The sequence below is a fragment of the Sipha flava genome, unplaced genomic scaffold, assembly GCF_003268045.1.
Source record: "Sipha flava isolate LNK unplaced genomic scaffold, YSA_version1 197_pilon_pilon, whole genome shotgun sequence".
NCBI lineage: Eukaryota > Metazoa > Arthropoda > Insecta > Hemiptera > Aphididae > Sipha > Sipha flava.
In genome coordinates this window covers 859186-881478 of record NW_020272774.1, presented here as the reverse complement: position 1 = coordinate 881478, position 22293 = coordinate 859186, and the positions used below count along the sequence as shown (strand labels likewise).

General features: G+C 31.7%; 3 protein-coding genes across 12 annotated transcripts in view; 1 reads left to right on the top strand and 2 right to left on the bottom strand.

The window, feature by feature from the left end:
* Positions 1-2592, bottom strand: part of LOC112681841 — a 3567-nt gene extending 975 nt beyond the window's left edge. The window contains exon 1 of the mRNA XM_025552163.1: positions 2386-2592. Coding sequence (XP_025407948.1) covers positions 2386-2455 — 70 coding nt within the window. The 5' untranslated portion in view covers positions 2456-2592. The remainder of the gene's footprint in view (positions 1-2385) is intronic.
* Positions 2593-2772: 180 nt separating this feature from the next.
* On the top strand, positions 2773-17899 carry LOC112681840. Of its 5 annotated transcripts, none has more exons than XM_025552161.1 (3): positions 2773-2994; positions 3767-3816; positions 17268-17899. In XM_025552161.1, exons 1-3 carry the CDS (start codon positions 2937-2939, stop codon positions 17718-17720), a joined length of 561 nt encoding a protein of 186 aa, XP_025407946.1. In that variant the 5' UTR covers positions 2773-2936; the 3' UTR covers positions 17721-17899. The 5 variants fall into 5 exon arrangements, with proteins under 5 accessions (XP_025407946.1, XP_025407944.1, XP_025407947.1 ...); XM_025552159.1 differs by lacking the exon at positions 17268-17899 and adding an exon at positions 8669-10118 and having other exon boundaries at positions 2774-2994; XM_025552162.1 differs by lacking the exon at positions 17268-17899 and adding an exon at positions 14804-15515 and having other exon boundaries at positions 2786-2994.
* Positions 17829-22293, bottom strand: part of LOC112681839 (serine proteinase stubble-like) — a 21813-nt gene continuing 17348 nt past the window's right edge. For all 6 annotated transcript variants that reach the window (XM_025552157.1, XM_025552156.1, XM_025552151.1 and 3 more), the window contains exons 6-10: positions 21298-21488; positions 20441-20562; positions 19271-19438; positions 18856-19012; positions 17829-18432 (exon numbers count right to left, since the gene is read on the bottom strand). In XM_025552157.1, coding sequence (XP_025407942.1) covers positions 18245-18432; positions 18856-19012; positions 19271-19438; positions 20441-20562; positions 21298-21488 — 826 coding nt within the window. In that variant the 3' untranslated portion in view covers positions 17829-18244. The remainder of the gene's footprint in view (positions 18433-18855; positions 19013-19270; positions 19439-20440; positions 20563-21297; positions 21489-22293) is intronic.

The following is a 22293-nucleotide window of genomic DNA, read 5'->3' as shown; positions in this document are numbered from 1 at the left end:
AAAAAAAAAAAAAAAAACGAGCATATGAACAGTTATTACAAATAATTATAACCGTAAATCTCGGGTTAAAACCAATGTTTATAACATACGACTTCGAACAACCGACTATTAAGATCTCCAAAATATATTTCCCGGGGTTAAAATACTTGCTTGCCTATTTTACCTTACAAGAAATTTTAGGTTGAATAAATATGTGAATCAGATTTAATATCTATGTACAACAATTATGGTGATTTTTCTATAGCAGTTAAAATGGTTTTAGTATTGGCATTTGTTAAAATTGATGATTTAGTTACAGCAATAGAGGCACTAACTGAAGATATATCTCCAAAGGTGTTCCTTCTTTTACATTGGTTGTGTAATATTATGTTGGTGGAACAATAAGAAATTGATGGCGCTTTTTTACTTCTGTTTTGTGGAATGTTCATGATTAAATATTAAATAAAGGAGATGGAACAAATAACCATGTCAAAGCAGCCAATAGACGACTGAATCTACAAATGGGCGTACAACATACAATATTGTGGACATTTATTATAAATTTGAGAAACGTTCAGTTAGGATGTAATACATTTTATCAACAGCTGGAAGCTGTAAATAGTCCTCGGAAAAAGAAAAAAAAATAATGATGTCGACAAAATTTTTTTTAAAATTGTAGAGGATTACAACAACCATAACATTATTAGTTTTTTTAAGAGGCACAGCTATAAATAAAAGTTCTCATTAAATTGTATTATGTTTTATTATATATATATATATATATATATATATATATATTATTTTTAATTTTATTTATAGAAATATAAAGATTGTAACACATATTATTGTTAAATATACGCCAAAATAGCAACACCCTAAAATACCCAAACGGCAAAATTGCCATACGCTAGCCAAATTGATTTACACCAAAACGGCCACACTAATAGATCCTAGATTATACGTTCCCCGTGTTGCTGACGATTAAAATTTATGAAAAATTGATTGCGTCCATAAATACGAATTTAATTAAAATATTTCAAAAATGAAGTTATGTCGACATAATATTAATATAAATACTCAATAAATGTTTTGAGTACCTGAGTATAATATATTTAGAACCAAATAACCAGATACACATATAAAAATTTGTTGAATTACTATATTTCTTAAAAATTTGACTTTCCAACGCTTAAATAACATTTGACAACTTTTAAATGGATATTTTATTGTTATTTCTTTTTCGGCTATAAAAAAAATCTTACGAAAATATCTAATTTTCAATTTTCAAGCCTATAATATTAAAATTGAATTATAAACTTTTAACTACAAAAATGTGGCAGATTTTCATGATTATTGTCGATTTTGTCAACACTTACTAAATAAATGTACATAAAATTTATTTTTAAACTAAGCTTTAAATTTTTAAATATTTAACCAAATAAATAAACCAAATTAATAACTCTGAATAATATTTTCAAGACTTTTTATCAGGCCAAAATAAATTTATCGACTTTTTATGAAAATAAAGGTAAGATATTAATATATAATATTCATATATTCATGAATAGCTAAAAAAAAAAAAAAAAAAATCAAAATATTTTGATAATAATACCATTTATAGCAAATATAAGCATAAAGTGATACGCAGTAGAAACTTGATCAACCACCACTGTCAGGACTGGGACAAATATTACAGCTAATCTAAAAGGCTGTTAACAGAAATTTTTCAATAAACTTATATATTTTTTTTTGTTTGTGTTTTCAGAAAAAATAGATATATACTATGTACATATATATTTACTACATATTACTTATCATTCTAAACTAAAACTAATAATTTTAAATAAAACAGTCTGTTATTTTCTATTATATTTTTGACGCTCGAGCTTTTCTAGCTGCAATATTTCGTATTTTACGTAGACATAAAACCGGATTATAAAATTAAATTAAAAATAATTCAATTTGTTCATTCACGTCACGTTTATCGCATATGTTGGATATTAGAAAACCCTTTTATATATTTGATTGTCGCCGCAATGAGTTTATTTATTAAGTTGGCTCATTTACGATAGCGATGACGGATAACAGGGAGTAACGGTTAATCGAGTTGATGTATGTCGAATTAATATGAATGTATGGTGAAAAATTCCACGACTGATAATTGTTTTTTGAGTTTTGAAGAAAAAATAAAATCAATCTCGTCATCAATCGTAATTTTTGTCTTTAGAAGGACCAACCATATGAAATTCCCTATCAGAAATTAGCCACTGTCAACCAGAGCAACTTTTCCGTTTGAATTCTTGTACATTGCGTGTGGAATTAAAAAAAAAACACGTAAATCGCACGGCTATCGCCATTACAGCACATTCGTTACATTGGGGCCGTGAAAAACCGATCAGTACTTACCGAGGGACGGTTGCAGGAGCACTGCAGCCACTGCGAACACGATCAGCACCGACAGTCTCGGGGCGGTCATCTTGGCGTAGTTTGCCGTGGTAACTTCGGAAGTGACTGGTATGTCGGATCTGGCACCACGCAATATTGTAACAACGAAACAACACGAAACTGAGTCGCGGATACGATGCGTAAGTAACGGTTGTGTTGCCTGATGGGCCGCGCGCCCCGGTCTTTTATAGCACGTCGCGACAAAGATAAGTGCGTCCGATCGATTTCTGTTTCCGGTCGCGGCGGGGAAATCGCACACGACCGACCGACGAGCTTACGAATCACTCCCGACCTCGACCCACCGGAAACGCGGGCGCGCGACGTTATCGGAAAACCGATTTATAAGTACTCGCATCGAGTCGGTGGTACGTGCATACCGTGTTAGCGACGTGGTGCGACGTCGTGCGCGTACGATAAAACATTGTCTTCATTTTCATTGTTGTAATTGTTGTCATTGTAATCACACCCTTTATCGTCGAAACGTTTTGCAGTTACAGCCGATAATTACGGCCATGTCGTCGCCGTGGAAAAATCTTGCACTTGTTCTCCTGTTCGCGTTCCTCGTCAAGGGTAAGTCGAACCAAGCTGCCGTAGGTGTATTTTGAATCGACACGCCCTATCGATGCGATAAAGTGATTTCTATGCGATTCGGTCGATTGTCCCACATGATGTTATGGGGGAGTCGAACCGCGTTTTAATGGTCGATTGTTCGTTTTTTCTATGAGTAGGATCCGTTTTTTGTCCGTCTCATATTTTTTATCATGAACGATAAAACGCTTGGAAAACGCGTGTAACGTTCTCTCCGCCAAACGTTCTGATTACGAGAATAACAATAGGTGTAGTACGTCCTCGTACACCGCGTACTTTTCCAGCGGAAACCGTTGACATAGAATGTGATGCACTGTCGAATTTCGTGCGCGTCTGTTGTACCCGTTCATTTCGCACTCCTAACGGACGTACCGCGATCGCTATCGAAATAGCATTCGACGGAAACACCCCGGATCGACGAGTCCAAACTGCGGAATATTACTTAACAGGACGTCATTGATCAGTACACAATTCAGTCGTGAATCGTTCTGAATCGTACGAAAAATGTTCAAACTCACGACGGTTACGATGTCGTTTGTGTGTGTCGCAATTCTATCAAGTCAAATAAGTAAACTACCGTTGTTGAAAATATTTAATTACATATCATTTATCCATAATGCACGATTTGAAACGATTTCCATTTACAGTTTTCTTCGATCAGTGCGCATGGGACGGACTATATAGGATTACATATTATTATTAAGTTGAATCGTGTAAATATAATAATAGTATATAATAATTTTGTTTTTTTCAGAGGCGTTTTACGTGGACGCCGCTCCTACGGTCACAACAAACGAGATGGACGTAAGTGACATTTACTATACTAATTATTTTCCATTATACGCTCAATAATATGAGAAGTTGTGAAACAAATGAGTTCAAAATGTGTAGTGGCGCCCACAGGTTAGATTCCATGAACCAGTGCTGTTATAATTATAAGGCCACCGAATTTATTTTGGTTTACATCCATATGACCATAATCGTTTGATTGAAAACATTTTTTTTTCGAATACATGTTTATCTTAAATAAATTTAAAAATATTGCAAATTCCTGTCAACATTTTTTAATAGAGGTTTGCATTTATACTTTTACAAAAAAAAAAATCTTCACCAATTGGTATTTTTTAGTTTTTCACATATAATAATTTATTGATTATTAAAAATGTAAATAAAACATACATAATATTTTTGATCAGTGATTGATCATTGATTATGTATTGATTTGTTTTACAAAATTTATCTTTTACTTCGTCATAATTTATTTTTATATAGTTGTTACATAAAATAATAACATAATAGCATATAAATCTTGGGGTGGCTTCCTAAGCCCTGACACAAACTACAAACACAATCAACATTATTATAAATACCTATATTAGTAATAATTACTATATAATATAATATATAATATATTATATAATTATTATATATTTATATTTATTTGCATATTTGACACTGTCAACTCATTACATTTTTTTCAACGATCTAAAAGTCCAGATGAATAGTTATGCATTTATAGTGTTTGCTCTAGAGTCCTCAAATATATGTAGGCCCCGAGACTCACGAGAAATCAGTGTAATTGCACCACTTGGTATCCGACGTGGGCGCCACTTAATATGTGTATGCAGCAGTAACTTTAGGATTAGTATTCGTAAACATAGGGATTTTGACCAAATATCATGATACAAACGCAGACAGTAAAATAATTTCGATTGTTTTTCTGATTGTTTTTATTTACAAACACTAGAAGGAAATAGTTACTTTTATTCACGGCATTTTATCGTTCTATAGCGAGTAATTCGTTTAAAAACAATTTGGTACATCCAATAATAAAATAGACTAAAAGTTTTTTGTTTATTATTTAAATTTCTTTTTTTTTGTTCTGTAAGTATTTATGATTTATCCAATTAGATAGTACATAATATTATATAATTTATTTTACTATTAAATAAACTTAACTATTATTAATAATAATATATTTTACTGCAAATCTAGCATACACAAATTTGAATTGTTTTATACATTTTTGTCAGAATCTAAACATACATTTTAAATGAAAATATAAACTTTTTAAAAGATAAATTAAAAAAAAAAAAAAAACTCCTACTCCATAATATTAGAAAATTCTGGTTGTTGTCGTTTAATTAAATAAATTGAAATATTATTCTGTTACAATAGAATTCATGAAAATGTTTTAATTCCAAAAGAAGTAAAACATCAAATAATAACTCAATTCAGTGGCGGAACTATGATTTTTTGTAGACTCTATGATATCTGTAATCTGACTTTCTAAACATTAGGTTGTTTATTTCTACATCATAATACCAATTAAATATTCATAGTATATTAATAATTAATATAATTATTATTAAAATAACAATAGTAATAATTTTGTATTTGCAATGAAAATATTTTTTTTCTGCTACGATATTGATAAAATATCTTCACATTAAATTATTCAAATTTTTTTTATGCTCATTTTCTATCGAAATAATCTCAAGCCGCGTTTAAGACACGATGCTTCTGAGATAAATTTTAATGGATTCAAGTTTTGAGAAAGCCCATTCAGCACTTGCTACAGTAACCGGTAATGTAAGAACAAGTCAGGAAAATGACATTATACTCGTATAATGTATTTTTTACTTTTAAAAGCAGTAATCTTAACATTATCATGTTCTGACATCGGATGATTTGCATAAAAGTCCAGTGATCACTAATCGGTATACTTTGTACTATTTCAATATTCCATGATTTTATTTACTTGAACTGATTTTTTTTTTAAACAGTACAGAATTGTACTGCGAGGCCACTTTAACGATGAGGCCCGTGAAAAATTCCGCCTTCAATCATAAGGCTTAACATTTTAATATTACTAAAACTCGTTGTGTAGCAACGATTGAGCAAAAAACTGCAACAACGACGCTTACGGTTTTCATCGCACCATTAATTCGAATGCTGTTCTTAATAATTATAAAATCTAGAGCCTAATGATTTATTGGTGTTGAATAATATTAGTATTCTAACGAACAACTAAAAGTATTCATCAAAAGTACAGGTGATGAAACTGTTGACTTTAAAAAGGGTGCTCATATCGTTGATACTATATTTAGATTGCAATTTTATGCGCACTCAATCGTCTATAGAAGTAGCAAATGGTCGTAGAGTATAATCTCTGTAGTATAGTGACTATAATACGCGCGACGGGTATAACAGTTCTAAACAAATACCCCCCTAGCCACCCCCTCACGACCATCACCGTGTCTTATCGTCGTACAATTTATTTTACATATTGTCGTCGCGTTAATGCATTATGATACCAATGCACAAACGTAGACAATTGAACAACAGCCGAGGGACAATCGAAGGAAAAGGATTTACGGTTTTTTTACTTAGATTATTTTGTATACAAATATTGTATTACCATAAGAAACATATTATATCTACGTGTTAACGGCTTAATCAAACCCTGGACGGTTTACGAAGCAAATTAGTATAATTATGTACACTGTGCCTAGGTCGTAAGTTACAACTTGTAACAATAACGTGTGCGGGCGTGTATTTTGCATATCGTTCGCATTCGTCATGCACTTTTTGGAACAATCGTTGGAAGACGCGAAAAAATAAATAAATAAAAAGTTTAATTAATGACCAAGTGAGATATGTTTTCAATGTAATGACTGATTATTTCACATTGTTTCCGAATGCTATTTTAATGCAATTATATTTTTAACGTACTCGTATTTCAGCAAATTATCATTTACCCGTATATAGAATCTTTAGATGATTTTAGTTATCTTTTCTTCTTTTTAAATTAGTCAAAATCGACGTAGTGATTTAGTAATTATATATTCTTAATACACTCGACTCGGCATTGAACCCGAACTGACTTTTAACATAATACATACAAGTATTATCGTATTTATTATTCGTCTCCTTATTTAGTTTTTCCGATCTTTATGAGATTTATTAATGTAGATTAATTAATCAATTAAAATAATTAGCAAAGAATCGATATACATGTAGATCGTTGTGTTCATCCCTTTCGAGACTTGAACTTGCGACAGATTTATGATATAATTTCAATAATAATTGGTTTACTTATCATTTATATTTCGTTGTATTCTATGAGTAAAAATATGTTTTTTAACGTTTATAGTATTATAATTTGTTTGTTTTATCACTTATTACAATATTATATGCTTTATTATTTAATAAAAAATTAAAGAAATTGATAAAATACAATTTTATCAACGGTAGTTTAATAAGATATTTATTATTACCTTTATTATTTTAGTCAAAGAACGGATACACTTATATTGTATATTAATCTGTAATTTTAAAAAATTATAATATTTTTTAATTTTTTAATCGTAAAATTATATTTTTGTAGATGGATCAAAAATATATTTTAAGATTTTTTTCATACCATTGATAAACACGATACGTTAAAATCAAAAAATTATATTTTTTTTAACATAGAAAATTTGAGAAATGCTTGCACCCAGTATTTTCACTGCATAAGTTCGAGAAAAATGACTACGAGAGAAATTCTAAACAAACAATTAAATTAGATAATACTTTTAGAGTAAGTTATACAAAAATAATAAATTGAATTCTTTTCTACATATTTCTAGCGTATTTAAATTTAAATTAGACTTAAAGTTATTTTAAGTCGGGCAATACTATTAAATGGTAATTCGTTGAATTATCCAATTTCATTATATATATATATATAGATATATTAAAGATATTATTGTTAATTAAACATAAGATTATTATGTAAAAACTGATAGAGACAGATATTAAAAAATTATGAAAGTAGGTATGTATAGATTATATATCCTTTTTAACCGATGTTTTGTTCCCAATAAACGATGTTAAATTGCTAAAAACGAATACATTCGTTCGGGACTCAGCCTATTTGTTCCTATTATACGGATTCGACTGTATACGATTATTAGTGGCGAGGATTTGAATCTAGGTTGAAATTTTAAGTTTTCATTCGTTTTTCTAATTTATTTGGATAACTTTTGATGAATTCCAAAAACTACCACTCCCCAACTAGTAAAAAATGACTAAAAATAACCGATTTACTGCGTTTTGCAACTTAAAAGACATACACGGTGCGTAAAAATTGAATATTATATTTGAACGATGGTTTTTGTTTATTCTCCTACAATTTTCATCAGTCACAAAAACAGATCCCGCAAAAATATTAATACGTCACGCATCTCGGGAGCAATCGTACACCATATGAATATAACACACACACGCGCAAATACTACGGCTAAGAAAAGCATGTGTTAGGGTGATGTTTGTAAACCGTTCGCGAAACCGAAAACGATTTTCGACGCCCATTTTTTAAAAAAATTTTAAATTTTTTTTCATCGACCCGAGTGAACGGCATACCGGGAGGTTTCGGTAAGAATAACGAAAAACAACGAATCGAGTATTTTAGTGCGTTGCGAAAGTACGACAAGAGTGCGATTTCGTACTGGTATATTTATTGTTGATTATTTTTCGACCGACCATTCGGTTTCGATGTACTGTTATCGGCTGCAACGTTTTCCGCGTGAAACGTTGTAGCACGAAAAACGTGAACGTTCGTGCACTACTGACGCATGTGGTTTGTGTGTTGGCCACCCGCTGCAAACAGGTGTTACCGGACTCGGTGGTCGAGCTGGTGGGCTCCGACGCGTTCGAGCGGATCTGGCGGAAGGCTGCGGCCGACCAGATGGCCGCGCGGTTCGGCCGCGACGGCGGCGGTGGTCAGTTGCCCACGCGCAACATGGTCGGCGACTACATCGCGTCGGACGAGTTCCATCAGGCCGTGTGCAAGGGCGGTGGCCAGGGCTTGGCGTCCATGGGCGGCATGATGGGCAACGCGCCGCCACCGTGGTCTTACATGGGCACGTTCATCGGGTCGGAGAAGTTCCAGCACGGCACGTGCGACATGATGTCCCAAGGCATGATTCAGTTTGGGGAGGGCATGAACGGGTGGTTCCGGTCGGCCGGCACTGCGGGGCCGGCCCAGCCCGGCCGGGCTGCGGCCGAGCCGCAGGACCCGTTGCTGGCGGTCGACGAGTTCTTCAGGTCCGAGCAGTACCGCGATGCCCGCGATCAGCTGCGCAAAATGTATTCGGACGTGCGGTTCTGATGGTCCGCGACTCCATTCGCCCGTGTTTTTTGTTTTATTTTGTTAAGATCATTATTATATTGTTATTATTACTTTACCCATCCCCACCCAAACCTTGCCTGTTTTATCGACGACCGTTAATCGTTTTTACAAAAATTTGTCCGTGCACCGCTCACGATTTGCTCGCGAGAACAAAATGTGTCTTCACTCATGTGTTTTCGTTCCGACGTTTGTTGTACGGTTTTTATTTTACGCGTACCCTATTTGTTTGCCACTGTCGCGTGTCACACATTATTGTAATCGTACCGGTCATGCGCGCACAAAAACGGTACGCCTAATGGTGTAACGGTATACGGTTTTCGATTGTTATTCCGCTGTACGCACGGGACCACCTGCGTTGAAAGACGAGCGAATTTGAAACGTTACGCTCACGAAACTTGCACTGGATCGCTCAATACTTTTGTCCGTTTTTTTTTTCCATTTGAGATCGTTGAATTCTGTTGATGAAGATTAAAACGAAAAGAGTAATAATTGTGTGGTGAATAAACGATCGATAACAATTTTAATTAACGTAAATCGAAACACACTGGATTTCTCGCTTTTTTTGTTCCGACAGTTACAGTTTTATTTCAGTGACTCTTCGGTCTACTCGCTAACATAAAATATTAAAAAAAAAATATATAATAATAATAATAATGCAAAGTATTTGAATATTAATAAATATAGCGAAATAGAATAAATCATATACAAATTGTATACCATTGTGTAAAATAATTCTTTACGCCGTACATAATGTACGCCACGTATAATAAGATATTAAACATTTATGTTATACAAATTTACATCACTAGGTATACCTATTAATATTAATATTATTATTATTATTATTATTATTATTATTATTATTATTATTTTTGTTATATTTATTTTGACCGGATTTCAACGGTAAACATATGTACGTGATCATTTTTACACATTTTTTGATATTGTGAAAAAAAAGGGTTTTTTTTATTTATATATTATATTGAATTATTATAGCAAAGATATGGATTAAATTAGCTAATATTTAAAATGTATTATACACGGAAAAATATTTATTATAAATAATTAATATGGACGCAAGCTTTGTACTTATATATATTAAAGATTTATGTAATCGAATACTTTTTTTTTATTATTTTTGTTTATACTATTTATCATCAATTGGATTTTTAAATTAAGTATTATATTCACGTGGGATGATCAAAAAACGAACAATATCACACGTTCGTAATCTTTATCGCCCCCTTAATAGATTTATTAAGAATGTGTTTACACTAAATGGCCATTGCCTGTCCTATTATGAAAAGTTTGATTAACAAAAACTCGTTCGAGGTCGTTATTCGCTTTAAGCACGATGAGCATTCAAGTCTCCGATGCACAACTAATTGCATGATTGCACGTCTATTTTCTTGAAATATCTAACAGAGATCCCTACATTAAAAAATTTCATTTGTTTTTCATTCATTTTTATACATTATTAACAGTAACTAACACTCAAATCGGACATACCTGTTAGTATTTTTATATAGTCGACCAGCGATATTTGTAGCATCAATATATATATATATATATATATTATATATTATATATTTATATATATATATATTTATATATTGTATATATTAATATATAATAATCAATATATCTATCTAATTATCAAATCTTGCATTATTGCATACAGGTTTTAAATTCATTTTCATTAGTTATAGTTTTATAATGGTGTTAAAAAAAAAAGAAACGTGCAATAATTTATTTAGAAGTTTATAAATCGTTTTGAAATCTTACAATTTATTTTTACCATAAACTATTCCTGGTACATTATAAACATACAAACTAAGAACTACAATTATGTATTCAATCCGGGGGAACCTCACACTTATACTTAGGGGAATACGATATAAAGCATTTGTCCATACGAGATATAATTATATTATAAACTAACATAATTAGTTAAAGATTATCTGATAGTCACGTTTCCACCCTAGACATCTATTACCGTATAAATACTCCTTTCAGATCAAATGATTAAACAGTACTATACATATACACTAGGGTGGTCCTTATTTTTTTTTTTTTTAATACATATTATTCCGTACCCCATAGATTTGTTAAGTTATATAAGAAAGTAATTTTGATAACATTTGGTAGATGTGAAACAACATCTTCTGATGCCGAATCAAGATTGAAATAAGGCAACTTAGGGCAGTTTTCTTGTTTTTTTTGGTTTTATTCTAAAAGTATAGCAATTAGCATAAAAATGTATTGCAACTTATTTATACAATTTATTAATGCCTAAAAAAAAGTATATTACAAAATTTTCATTATTTTCTAGAAAAAACTTTAAAAACAAAAAAAAAATATAATTTTTTTTTTTTGTTGTTTGAATATAATTTACAAATGGTTAAAATTATGATAAAATATCTTAAATCAATACTGTAATAAATTTAATTCTTTAAGAAAAACCGTAATTTGTATTATATTTCTTCATTTGATTAAATTTTTTATCCTAACAGTCTAATTTATATCAATACCTAACTATTAAAACGATATTTCAGACGCCATGAATTCTCATTAGATTATAAATAAATTGTTTCGTAGCCAGTTTTTTGGATGGCGATAAACCATCACAAATTATTTTGATATCTTATAAATATATACTATATCGTAGATTTAAATTTGGTTTCAGATAATAGTAAATTGAACATACGATTATTGTATTTCATCATTATGATTCAATTGTACCACGAACATAGTGTTTAATGTTTAGAATTAGGTACTATTTAAAATATTATGATATAAAATTTTTCTCGTTGGTACAATAAATAATCAAATTACAGGTAGTTAATTACTTTATAAGCGTAACTGTTTAAGTGTCTTAAATCATAATATGCGAAATATTAATTTAAATTTAAACTCAAGTGCTTTGCTAACTACTGATGAATGATTAATGCACTGGAATAAGGCATGGATTCTAACTCAAGATTGTGATAATTTTGCGAAAAAGATAAAAAAAAAAAACTATATTCCGAGTTACAAAATTTAGAAAAAAATAAAACAAAAAATGGAAATATATATCGAATAAGAAAAAAGCAATTTGAAGAAACTTTTGTTTGTTTGATATCACCAATTCAAATGCAATGAATTTATTAATTCTTCTAATTCTAGTATATTGAACGGCTTTATTAGAACAAAAATTAGGAAGAAACGTATTATTTATAGCTTGTCGACATCATATTTTTGAAATAATATTACAAGCCGTTTTTATTGAAGCTAAATTTCCACAACCATTTGGTCCAAATATACTTTTTTTTAAAAGATTTGTTAATAGTTGGTCCATTAATAATAAAAAAAGTGTGGACAGATGATCCCATGAAATGTAATACGAGTATATTAAATACAGTTCGAGATAAAATATTGGATTTTGCAGAAAAAAAACTTAGAGATGATTTCCCTTTTAGTGATTACAAAGAGTTTTTGCAGTTGATTATAATATTTTTTAGAGGAAAACTTAAAGGAAATATTAATTTTTAGTAACCTAGTACTTAAATATAAAAACATTGCTGAAATTGCTCTTGACATTTATTAATCACTTATGGTATCTAAGTGACGAATATGTAACATTCTCAATTTTTGACAATCGTATCTCCTTGGAATAAAAAAAAAAAATAATGGCAATGAAAATTTTAATGAGTGAACACAATAATAATGAGCAAGTAAGAGACATTAAAAAAAAAATATTTATTGAAAATCGATGTATTGATCTGATTTCTCAAAAATATTTGATAGATTTGATATTCAAACTAATCCTTTATCTCTTGATCCTATATACTGTGAAGTAAATGAAGAATATAAAAAAGGAAAAGAAATTATTGGTACATTAAATATTGTCAACAATACTGCCGAACGCTGTGTTAAACTGATGAAATTAAAATGTATATATCGATGGCGTAGTGCCCAAGTAATTGTTCGTAATTATTCTGGAGAACGGTTTTTAAGTTTGAGCTGTTATAACAGTACAAAAATTTAACGAACTACAATGAACTTTTTGTTATATTTTCCTTGTAATGAGAATGAACATGTAATGAGTAATGAGAATTAAAAACCTGCAATTACCACATATGTATTCTTAAAAAAAGTTTAAAAAAAAAAATATTGTACACATTTGGTACACGTAAAAAGTAATACTTAAACACATCACATTTTTCTTCTAATTTCAATAAAGTACAACAATTACTTGAATTATGTTATAATTTCGTTTGTACACAATGTGCGGAATTGTATGATTAAATTGAATATGCACATAACTCATTTTTCAAAAAAAATGTCACTTATCAAACTTGTGCGTTACGCCATCAATATATAAATTATAATAAAATATTATATTTTAAACTGAAGTATATAAATTAATATTCAAAATATATTAATATTTTATGAGCTAAGCAACAATTATTCTCGATTTATCATTATTATTATTATTTAATTATTTTTTTTTTTTTTTTGTGATACAGATAAATTAAACTATTATATCGTAACGGTTACTCTAACAAAACCCTGACAAAATATAATTTTTCAAGAAATTAAATTCAAATTTTATACAATATTTATAAAAGATACTTTATCGTAAATATTTGCGGTTATAAAACCATTTATTAAGTATACTCAAATAAAAGGAAAAAAAATGTTCAAAAAAATTATTTATTTTTTTTTTCGAATTTTTTCTAGAAAATAATGAAAATATGAAAATTTTCGTAATTTACTTTTTTGTAGGCATTAATAAATTGCATAAATAAATGTCAATACATTTTTATGCTTATTGCTATATTTTTTGAATAAAACTAAAAAAACAGTAAAACCACCCTGAATTGCCTTATTTCAACCCTGATTCAGCACCAGAAGGGGTAGATTCACATCTTATAAATTTTACCAAAATTACTTTCTTATGTAACTTAACAAATCTATGGGGTACGGAATAATAATATGTATTAAAAAAAATTTCACTTATATAAATAATATACACGTGTATTTCGTGGGAAAGATATCGATACCGATCTGTACTATAAATTTATTAATCGTAACGATGTTCCAAAGTATTATTATATTACTTTTTTTATGAAGCTCTAAATGTAGAGGTTTTTACTTGAATATTATAAATCATGTGCAACAATAATGTATCTAATATCAAGTTATACTTAATTTTATTATACAGTTACGCGATCGACTCCAAACAAAATGTTGTCGGATTCGGTTGTCTTGCAATATGTTTGTATAAAATATGACGAAAATCGAAAGAAAATTAAAGATAATTAACGCGTTGTTGTCATCTGTTGACGTATACTATCATAACTACGCGTGATAATGTAATACCGCGCGAAGAAAATTTGTAAAAAAAAAAAATACGAACAACACAATATACGCTGTAACGAATCGACATATTGTCTCCCCTTCCCCCCCCTACCAGCGAATTGTATATATATTTTTTTTTAATAACTTTAAAGTAATTTATGATAAATATTAGTAATAACGATTACATGTTCGTTACTTGGCGATCGCGAGTTCGGTGCTTCAACCTAAACAGGAATAATAATGCATTTTACTGTTGTGCACATTTTATAGGGTTATAGAATCGTTGAAAACAACAACCGAGTGTTGGAAATCGAAAACGGTAAAGAAATCGACGATTCCCAACGCTCACCAACGTTCGAAAACTTCATACAAGGGATACACAACATCGATGCGGCCATGGAGGCGATGATCGACAACTACACTGACGGAGTAGAGCACGTGGGAGCGGAAAACGGTTTGGACTCGGGCGAACATTTGATCGATAAAATCCAACGTGGCACCGGTTACCGTTCACGTCCGACTAGTGCCATCGACATTACCATATAACAACAACAGCTAAAATAATAATAATAATAATAATAATGATAATATGCTAATTTGCGTGCATGCCGTTAAAACTATATTATACACGCACCTCGGTGAAATAGTGAGACACGTATTTTTCTTTTCAATTATTTTAATTTATATTTACCAGCGATTTGTTTGTACGTTTTACGCATGCTCGTCCGCGTGACGGACGTGGAGATTTCAATAGACACTGGACGATACTATTTTTAACATATCATTATTATATTTACGTTTTGATGTACGCACATTTAATTGTACACCGCACGATCACACATTATTGCAATGTAATAAAATATTTTATAACACTTGCGGAATTACCTGGACGAGTCCGGGAGATGTTTTTTCTGTTTTGGACAAGATCATAAATCTTAACGTTTTAGCCCAAATAAACCACAAAACCGTCGTTGAAGTCTAATGATATTTAATTTTATTTATTCGTACTATATTGGTGTCCGTAATTTATCCTCTTGATCGGTAATTATTTAAATCAACACATTAAACAAAACGAAATATTAACTAGCTGACCCAAAATGTGAAAAAGGAAACATACAACCCAAACCTATTTCGATCCATATAAATGTGATTTTCGAAAAATCCCTTTTCATTGCTCATGTAGTGCATTAGAATCATGTCTAATTTTCAGTTGGTACATTTTTGAGATGCTAGTGAATTGTATTTGAATTATATATAAAAAATACTTTTTCGACTATTTGTGTTCATTGGTATCAAAATTACTCGACCAATTTTAATGAAATTCTGAACAGAAATTGATTAGACCTATGGAAAAACCTTTTGTCACAACAAAAATTATGTTATAACAATACTTCTTTTGTACTTGCACATAAGAAGGTAGCTATTTCTGATTTAGTTTTCTTTTACAAAGACGGTTTTGACCACATTGATTCTACTCGTATACGGTTGCAGGCTAACATCATAGAAATTGTCTTTAATACTACAGGACTAAAAGAAAAATATTTATTTATTCGAAATTACGTTTACAAATCATTAGACATTTCGTAATACGAGCACCAGTCGATTAAAATGTAAAAAACTTTGAAATATAATCATATAATCGTAGACGAATACTGAGAGTACTATCATGTGAACCCTTCAGACCGTCATGCATGTGTGTTAGAATCATTTGTAATGGAAAAGTCGTAATTTGTATGAACTAGTGTCTAATACACTAATATACTTATAGTATTTAGAATTTAATTATTTTTTTAATTCAACAGTAATGATGGAGATAACAGGAAAGATGGCTTTTTGAAATTTGGAATGGAATTCATACTACAATAGCTCTAATTCGAACAATAAGAATAATGTACTTGAGATTACTGATCAAATATTCACAACTTACGTTTTCAGCATTTATAACAGTTCATCAATTCTAGGACGGTCGTGAGAGTTTAATAACAATCGATGTATTTTTTTTTTATTCATGAATATATCATTAACAAAGATTCGTAGCAAAATCTTGTGCTAATCATTAAAAACATTAACTGTCTAAAATTACTGTACTATTCTCTTGTCACTAATCCTTCAATGTATTTTAACATATTTAGTTTAATACTGTAAAATCTTGTTGTAATAAACATCTTTACTCATTGACAATGGCGGGTGAAGGATTTTGTTTTAAGAGGCGGAGGGAGACCAGTTTTTCATGTCAATCAGTCGATTTACTCGTATTATTATATCATATTAGCAATAACATAATCTAGAAACTATAAACTTGTTCGCAAAATTTTTTTTATTAAATTGCTTTATATGTAATTTTTACAAGGCAATTATTACAAAACTAACCAAGGTCTTAGTCCAATGGGGGGATAGGTCCTTCTGAGGCAAGTCCTTCTATCCCTCCTCTTCAATCCGCCACTGCTTATCATTTCTTTGGAGGGCATTCAAATCTTTCAATAATATACGTATTAATAAATCGATCAAAAACCGTCTGCAGTCTAAACGAGACTGTGGATATATTTAACTCTGAAATATGTGTAAGGTTTTAGGGAGGGGGGAGTTGGAAACAAATATTTTTCCGAGCCTTATGCGGCTAGGGGCTTGTGTACAAGACACGTCGATAAGACATTATTTGAACATTAACACCACGCTGTGTTGTTCGTAAAAATCACTATATGATCGCATGGCCCTCGTGACACGTTGTTTCTAGGAGATGAACCGAGTGACGTCCGCGGTTCAACCGACCTCGATGCAAATCGACCGGCCTTCACGGGCCTTCGACAATCCGACAACCGCACAAAACGATGACAGCGCGCGCCGACTTCTGCTGGCGGACGAGCCATTGGCCAAAGGCCCTTTGTCGGGTATCGTACCCGGTAGCGGAGGCGGCGAACAGTCCACAGCGGTACCGGCCAGCACGTCCACCGCGGCCCCTTCCGGATCGTCGCTTCCGGGCTCGGGATATTTGAGCGGAAGCGGTCTGCCCGGCATTTCGGGATTGTCGCAAGGAGAAGACGGTGGTGGTCAGAACCCGACACTCATCCTTGGAGGGTTTTCTGTGCTCGTGATGCCCATGCGGGGCATGAACATGGCCAACATAGCGTCCATGCTGTCAGCGGGACAACAGTTGGGTCAGATATTTCCTAAGCCCGGCGGCAGCTGAGGCGACCAAGAACCGCCAACGCTGTCAACGGATCGTACCATTACCATTACTGTTACTACTACTACGCTTGAGGCATTATCGCAATCGAAAACTAAACATGTCGTTTCGTCGTGCACATACGAATCCGTATAATAAATCATATATTAAAAATTAAAATAAATCATTGTATAAATCATAAATCACTTATGCTTACATATGCTATATCTATCGTATTACGAAACAAACACACATGTCGTTTTTCGAAACGCAGTCTTAGATTTTAAGTATAATTAATTACAGCGCTTTCCGATGTTCCTGTTAGGTACTACTAAATTATAATATTATTTATATACTAAAAAGAAATTAAAAGTACACAAGATTATACTAAAAATGTCGAAAACGTTATGTTCCATATAAAAAGAAAAAGTTTTCGTTCGTTTGGTTGATGATTAAAAACAACAGCAATATCGATCTGCACCGTTGTACTTTCGCGGTCCAGCTAAATATAGCAGAGAAATGGCGTGTACGTCCTATAATTCGGATCGTTATCGCATATTCTTGCTGATGAAGTCGTGATACTTGGCCACGTCCGTGAACACTACGTAATGTTTGGTGTCACACACCCGTTGTCCTTCTTTGGCCACCGTAATGGATACGATGCCTCTCAGATACCACCTAGAGTTCTTCTTGAAGACCATGCCGCCCCCGCTGTCGCCGTTACATACGCTCGTGCCTGCGGAAAGACAAGATTTCGTACGGCTATTATTCGATGACCAGTTTATTTTATTACTATCCGATACATGTGCTAGAAACTCTTTAATGGTAACAAGGAAATACATGGCAGAACACAGTGCACTGTAGTCTAGTTCAATAAGTGACTACTCTTCCCCGCCCACTCCCTATAACAATTTGTTCTTATGAAATACGTAAATACACGTAATTTTAACATTGGTAATGGAATTTTGAACTGTAAAGACTAAATAAGTACATCCTGTGTAATCCGAAATGATCACTCAAACTAAAAAAAAAAACCTATATAATATAATGCATTTGTTAAAAATAATTATTTTGCATTTTTCTCGTTAAATACCATGCAATAGTACTTACTTTTGCTATTATTACATATTCTTCGATTCATTAATAATAGTTCACTTACCGTTTCTAAAACCAGCGCAAAACGTATTGTCAGACGTAAATTCTGAATAAAATTTCGGATAGCTCCAGAGACACGTTTCGTGCGACACAACTGGCATCCTGGCCATTTTGAGCTCTTCCGTCGGCGTATCGTTTTCATCAAAACCCCAACCGACAACCTACATTGAAATGAAATTAAGTAAAATCAAAAAGAAAATCTACATTATTATCCAAAAAATCAGAATCCTTTCTAATCATTATAAATACGTTTGGTTTCTTCTTATTGCATACAAAGTTTATTTTTCTAAGTTTATAAAATTAAATGCTATACAATTATCAACACTTATGTTTCACTACACTAATATTATAGGACCCAAAACCTTGATTTAATCGTATGACTTCTTATTCTGATAAAAATATTTCATATATTTTATTACCGTTCCGTCTTTACCCTCGATTTCGCTCAAATCAGTGAAATTGTTATCCCACAAGCATACCGGCGTCACGTAGTTTGTGAATTCGGCGTCCGACGACAATGTCAACACGGCAATGTCTCCCAAATAGTTGCTACTGTTGTACGATGGGAATACGTTGATTCGGACGACCTGTAGATAAATATAATAGAATATAAAAATAAAACTCAATAAAGTAGAAGTTACGAGTTTCTAAAAGTTGGTATATTATAATTTATGGTGAACCGGCAAAGTTCCTAGAGACAAAATATTATTTTTATTCAAAACGATCGACGTGATATTAATTTTTGTCATATGATGCAGACGTTGCAATAGTGTGCATTCCAGTATTTCTATCCTCTGCATGATTTTTCATTGTTTACACACGATGTACTCGTCCACCAGAATTCAGAAAATGATTCTAGAAGTAACTTTACCTATGGACCCGCAACAAGCCAATTCCGATTATCTTTCATAATCGTACGATTTGAATACGAGTACACATTATTTTATTTTTACAGTATATAATTATTATTATATAAGTAAAATACAATTGTTGACACTACTTTAGAAGATCGACGGCCGTATACTAATAATAATAATAGGTGTCAGTTTGAACGTGTCCAGCAGAAATAATTCAAGTTTTGTGCATTTGCTCTAAAAAATTAATGATACCCATGTGATTACAATCCTATTTTCCGTGCTCTTAACTTACAATATTTATATAGCTGAAGGGTAGCTAATAATCTCGTGTACTCATCTAAATATATCAATAATTGTGTAAACGGAGCGATAATATTGAATAATATTAATAATTTTCTCGTCTTCCCCCCTTCAATATTCGTTGTTTTAATTTATTTTTAATTCTAATCTATCCCACAGAATTTGTAGGAATAATTTGATATATTGAAGTTATTTAATAACTTAAATAGTATTCAACTGTACAAGTGAACAAGCACCCATCCATTTCTCATGTGATTTATTATTATATTTTTACGGTTGTATTAATATTTTTTGAATATTTAATTTGTAACTGTACATATTTTTTAAAATTGTATATAATTGTATATTTTTTCCACGTTTCGTTCCATGTTTTGAATTGGATAACATTCATTTTTTCTGAAATTCTAAGTTAGTTACACTTGACGTGCTCACCTGTTTTGTTTGTACTCCCAACTCGTCGCTGTACTGTAGCTGATGGTACTTGCCGAGATAAACGACAATCTTGCTGGAATTCAACACGAAGTCATTTACTCTGTTGGTCACGCAATGAGCAGCTTAAAGTCAAAAAAAATTAAATTTCATACGGATTAGAAAATAAACAACGAAAAACGAAATGTATTAATCCTGGAATCATGAATGGAATTATACAATATGAACGTCAGCAAGCAAATATCACAACACGAATAACCCGAAATTGCCTATACAAATCGCCTTAATATTGCGTTTCCAATTGACGCATCGTAGTATTATTTTATGGGCCAGCGCATTCAAATTTGTATTTCATATAATTAAGCGAGGCACTTAATCAATAAATCTTAAATGGTTTAATATTTTAGTGTGGTTCAGATTGATAGAGTGGAATGAAAAGGGAGTAACTATATGAACAATGCTAAAGGAGCACGAACTGTATTCTGTGATCGTCTAAATTATAATCAACTATTTATTATCAATAACTAGTTTGTTATTAATCAATATTTACAAATAAAACATTAAAAGAAAACAAATCTTAAAAATTGTGACGCATGAAAAAAGTGAAATTTTTGTTGCTAAAATTACATTTAGATAAGAACAATTGTTTTTCTTTTACACATAAATCGACCAATAAAATGATTGATCGACATCGGAAAGTCATCATTTACAAATAAATGGTAAAAAAAAAACAACTAAATTAACACAATATTCGAATCTAATTGTATTAGTATATATTTTTTTCGGCATTCGCGACCGTGAGTCCCTCATACTCGAGTTGTTCGCGCATACCTCCTCTCCGCAAATAGAGCAGCGCTTACCAGTGATGACTTTGTTCTTCGACACGAGTGACCCTCCGCAATGGTAACTCAGATTTATGCCCTCGATCAAGTACAGCGCCACGTGCCAGGGCCATTGTCCGCGGTGCGTCGATTGTCCGGCGGTCACCAGTGGAACGGCCAGTTTGACTTCGCCACACGAGCCGGCCGACAGCTGCTGTGAGTTGACGTTGCTGCGAAAAACCAATTCGTCGTAATGCGGTTTAATTTTTACAATAATATTTTCACAAATACAGTAATGACCTTTGCTCGCGGTAACCTCCTCAAAAGTTGTCCACTATCTGATATCAGCCAATAAATGTCCAATCAACTATAATATTCTATTCCCGTCCCAAAATAGACACGTAAATAGGTGCCTATATTCCTTATATTTTGGGGAGAGGTGATGATTAACCTTTTTCAATATGATTGAGATTTAAATAATGTTCAATATAGTAGATATTATGGTAATTATGATACATTTTAATTCGTGGTTACTATTATAAGGTATTTCGGCGGGAGGCAATTGCTTATATGCCTCTTAAATTACGTACTTGTATCGAAATTATAGTTAGCGTAGGTAGAGCAAATTTTATCAACAGCGGGTGAGCTCTCACATTATCCAGTAAACGCTTGTAACTCAAAGTACAAAAAAGTAATATTATATAATATACTATACTATACTAGTAATATTACTATTATAGTTTATATGAGTATCATTTAATACGAAATACGGACATGGTATGTGTAATGATAATATATTATTATGATTAGATTAATTGTAATGATAACGCACTAAGATGATGTTGGCATCAGTGTAGCTGATACACAAATTAGTCGTTATCAGTTGTTGTTAATAAATGCTTCTTTTCCATAACGATAAAATCATGTGTTTTAATATTTCCTAATATTTTAATATAAGAACATACTTCATCCGAATATATAACAGTATGCTATCTAGAAACCAATTGTATAGGGTCGTACTCAGACAGGTTTTCT

What these genes read in the sequence shown, in the direction of transcription:
- LOC112681840 (XM_025552158.1), top strand. Translation starts at nt 3,517, where the DNA reads ATGTTCAAACTCACGACGGTTACGATGTCGTTTGTGTGTGTCGCAATT. An exon ending in AATTCTATCAAGTCAAATAA is followed by an intron (nt 3,581 to 3,766) that starts GTAAACTACCGT and finishes TGTTTTTTTCAG; the next exon opens with AGGCGTTTTACGTGGACGCC. An exon ending in TCACAACAAACGAGATGGAC is followed by an intron (nt 3,817 to 8,668) that starts GTAAGTGACATT and finishes CGCTGCAAACAG; the next exon opens with GTGTTACCGGACTCGGTGGT.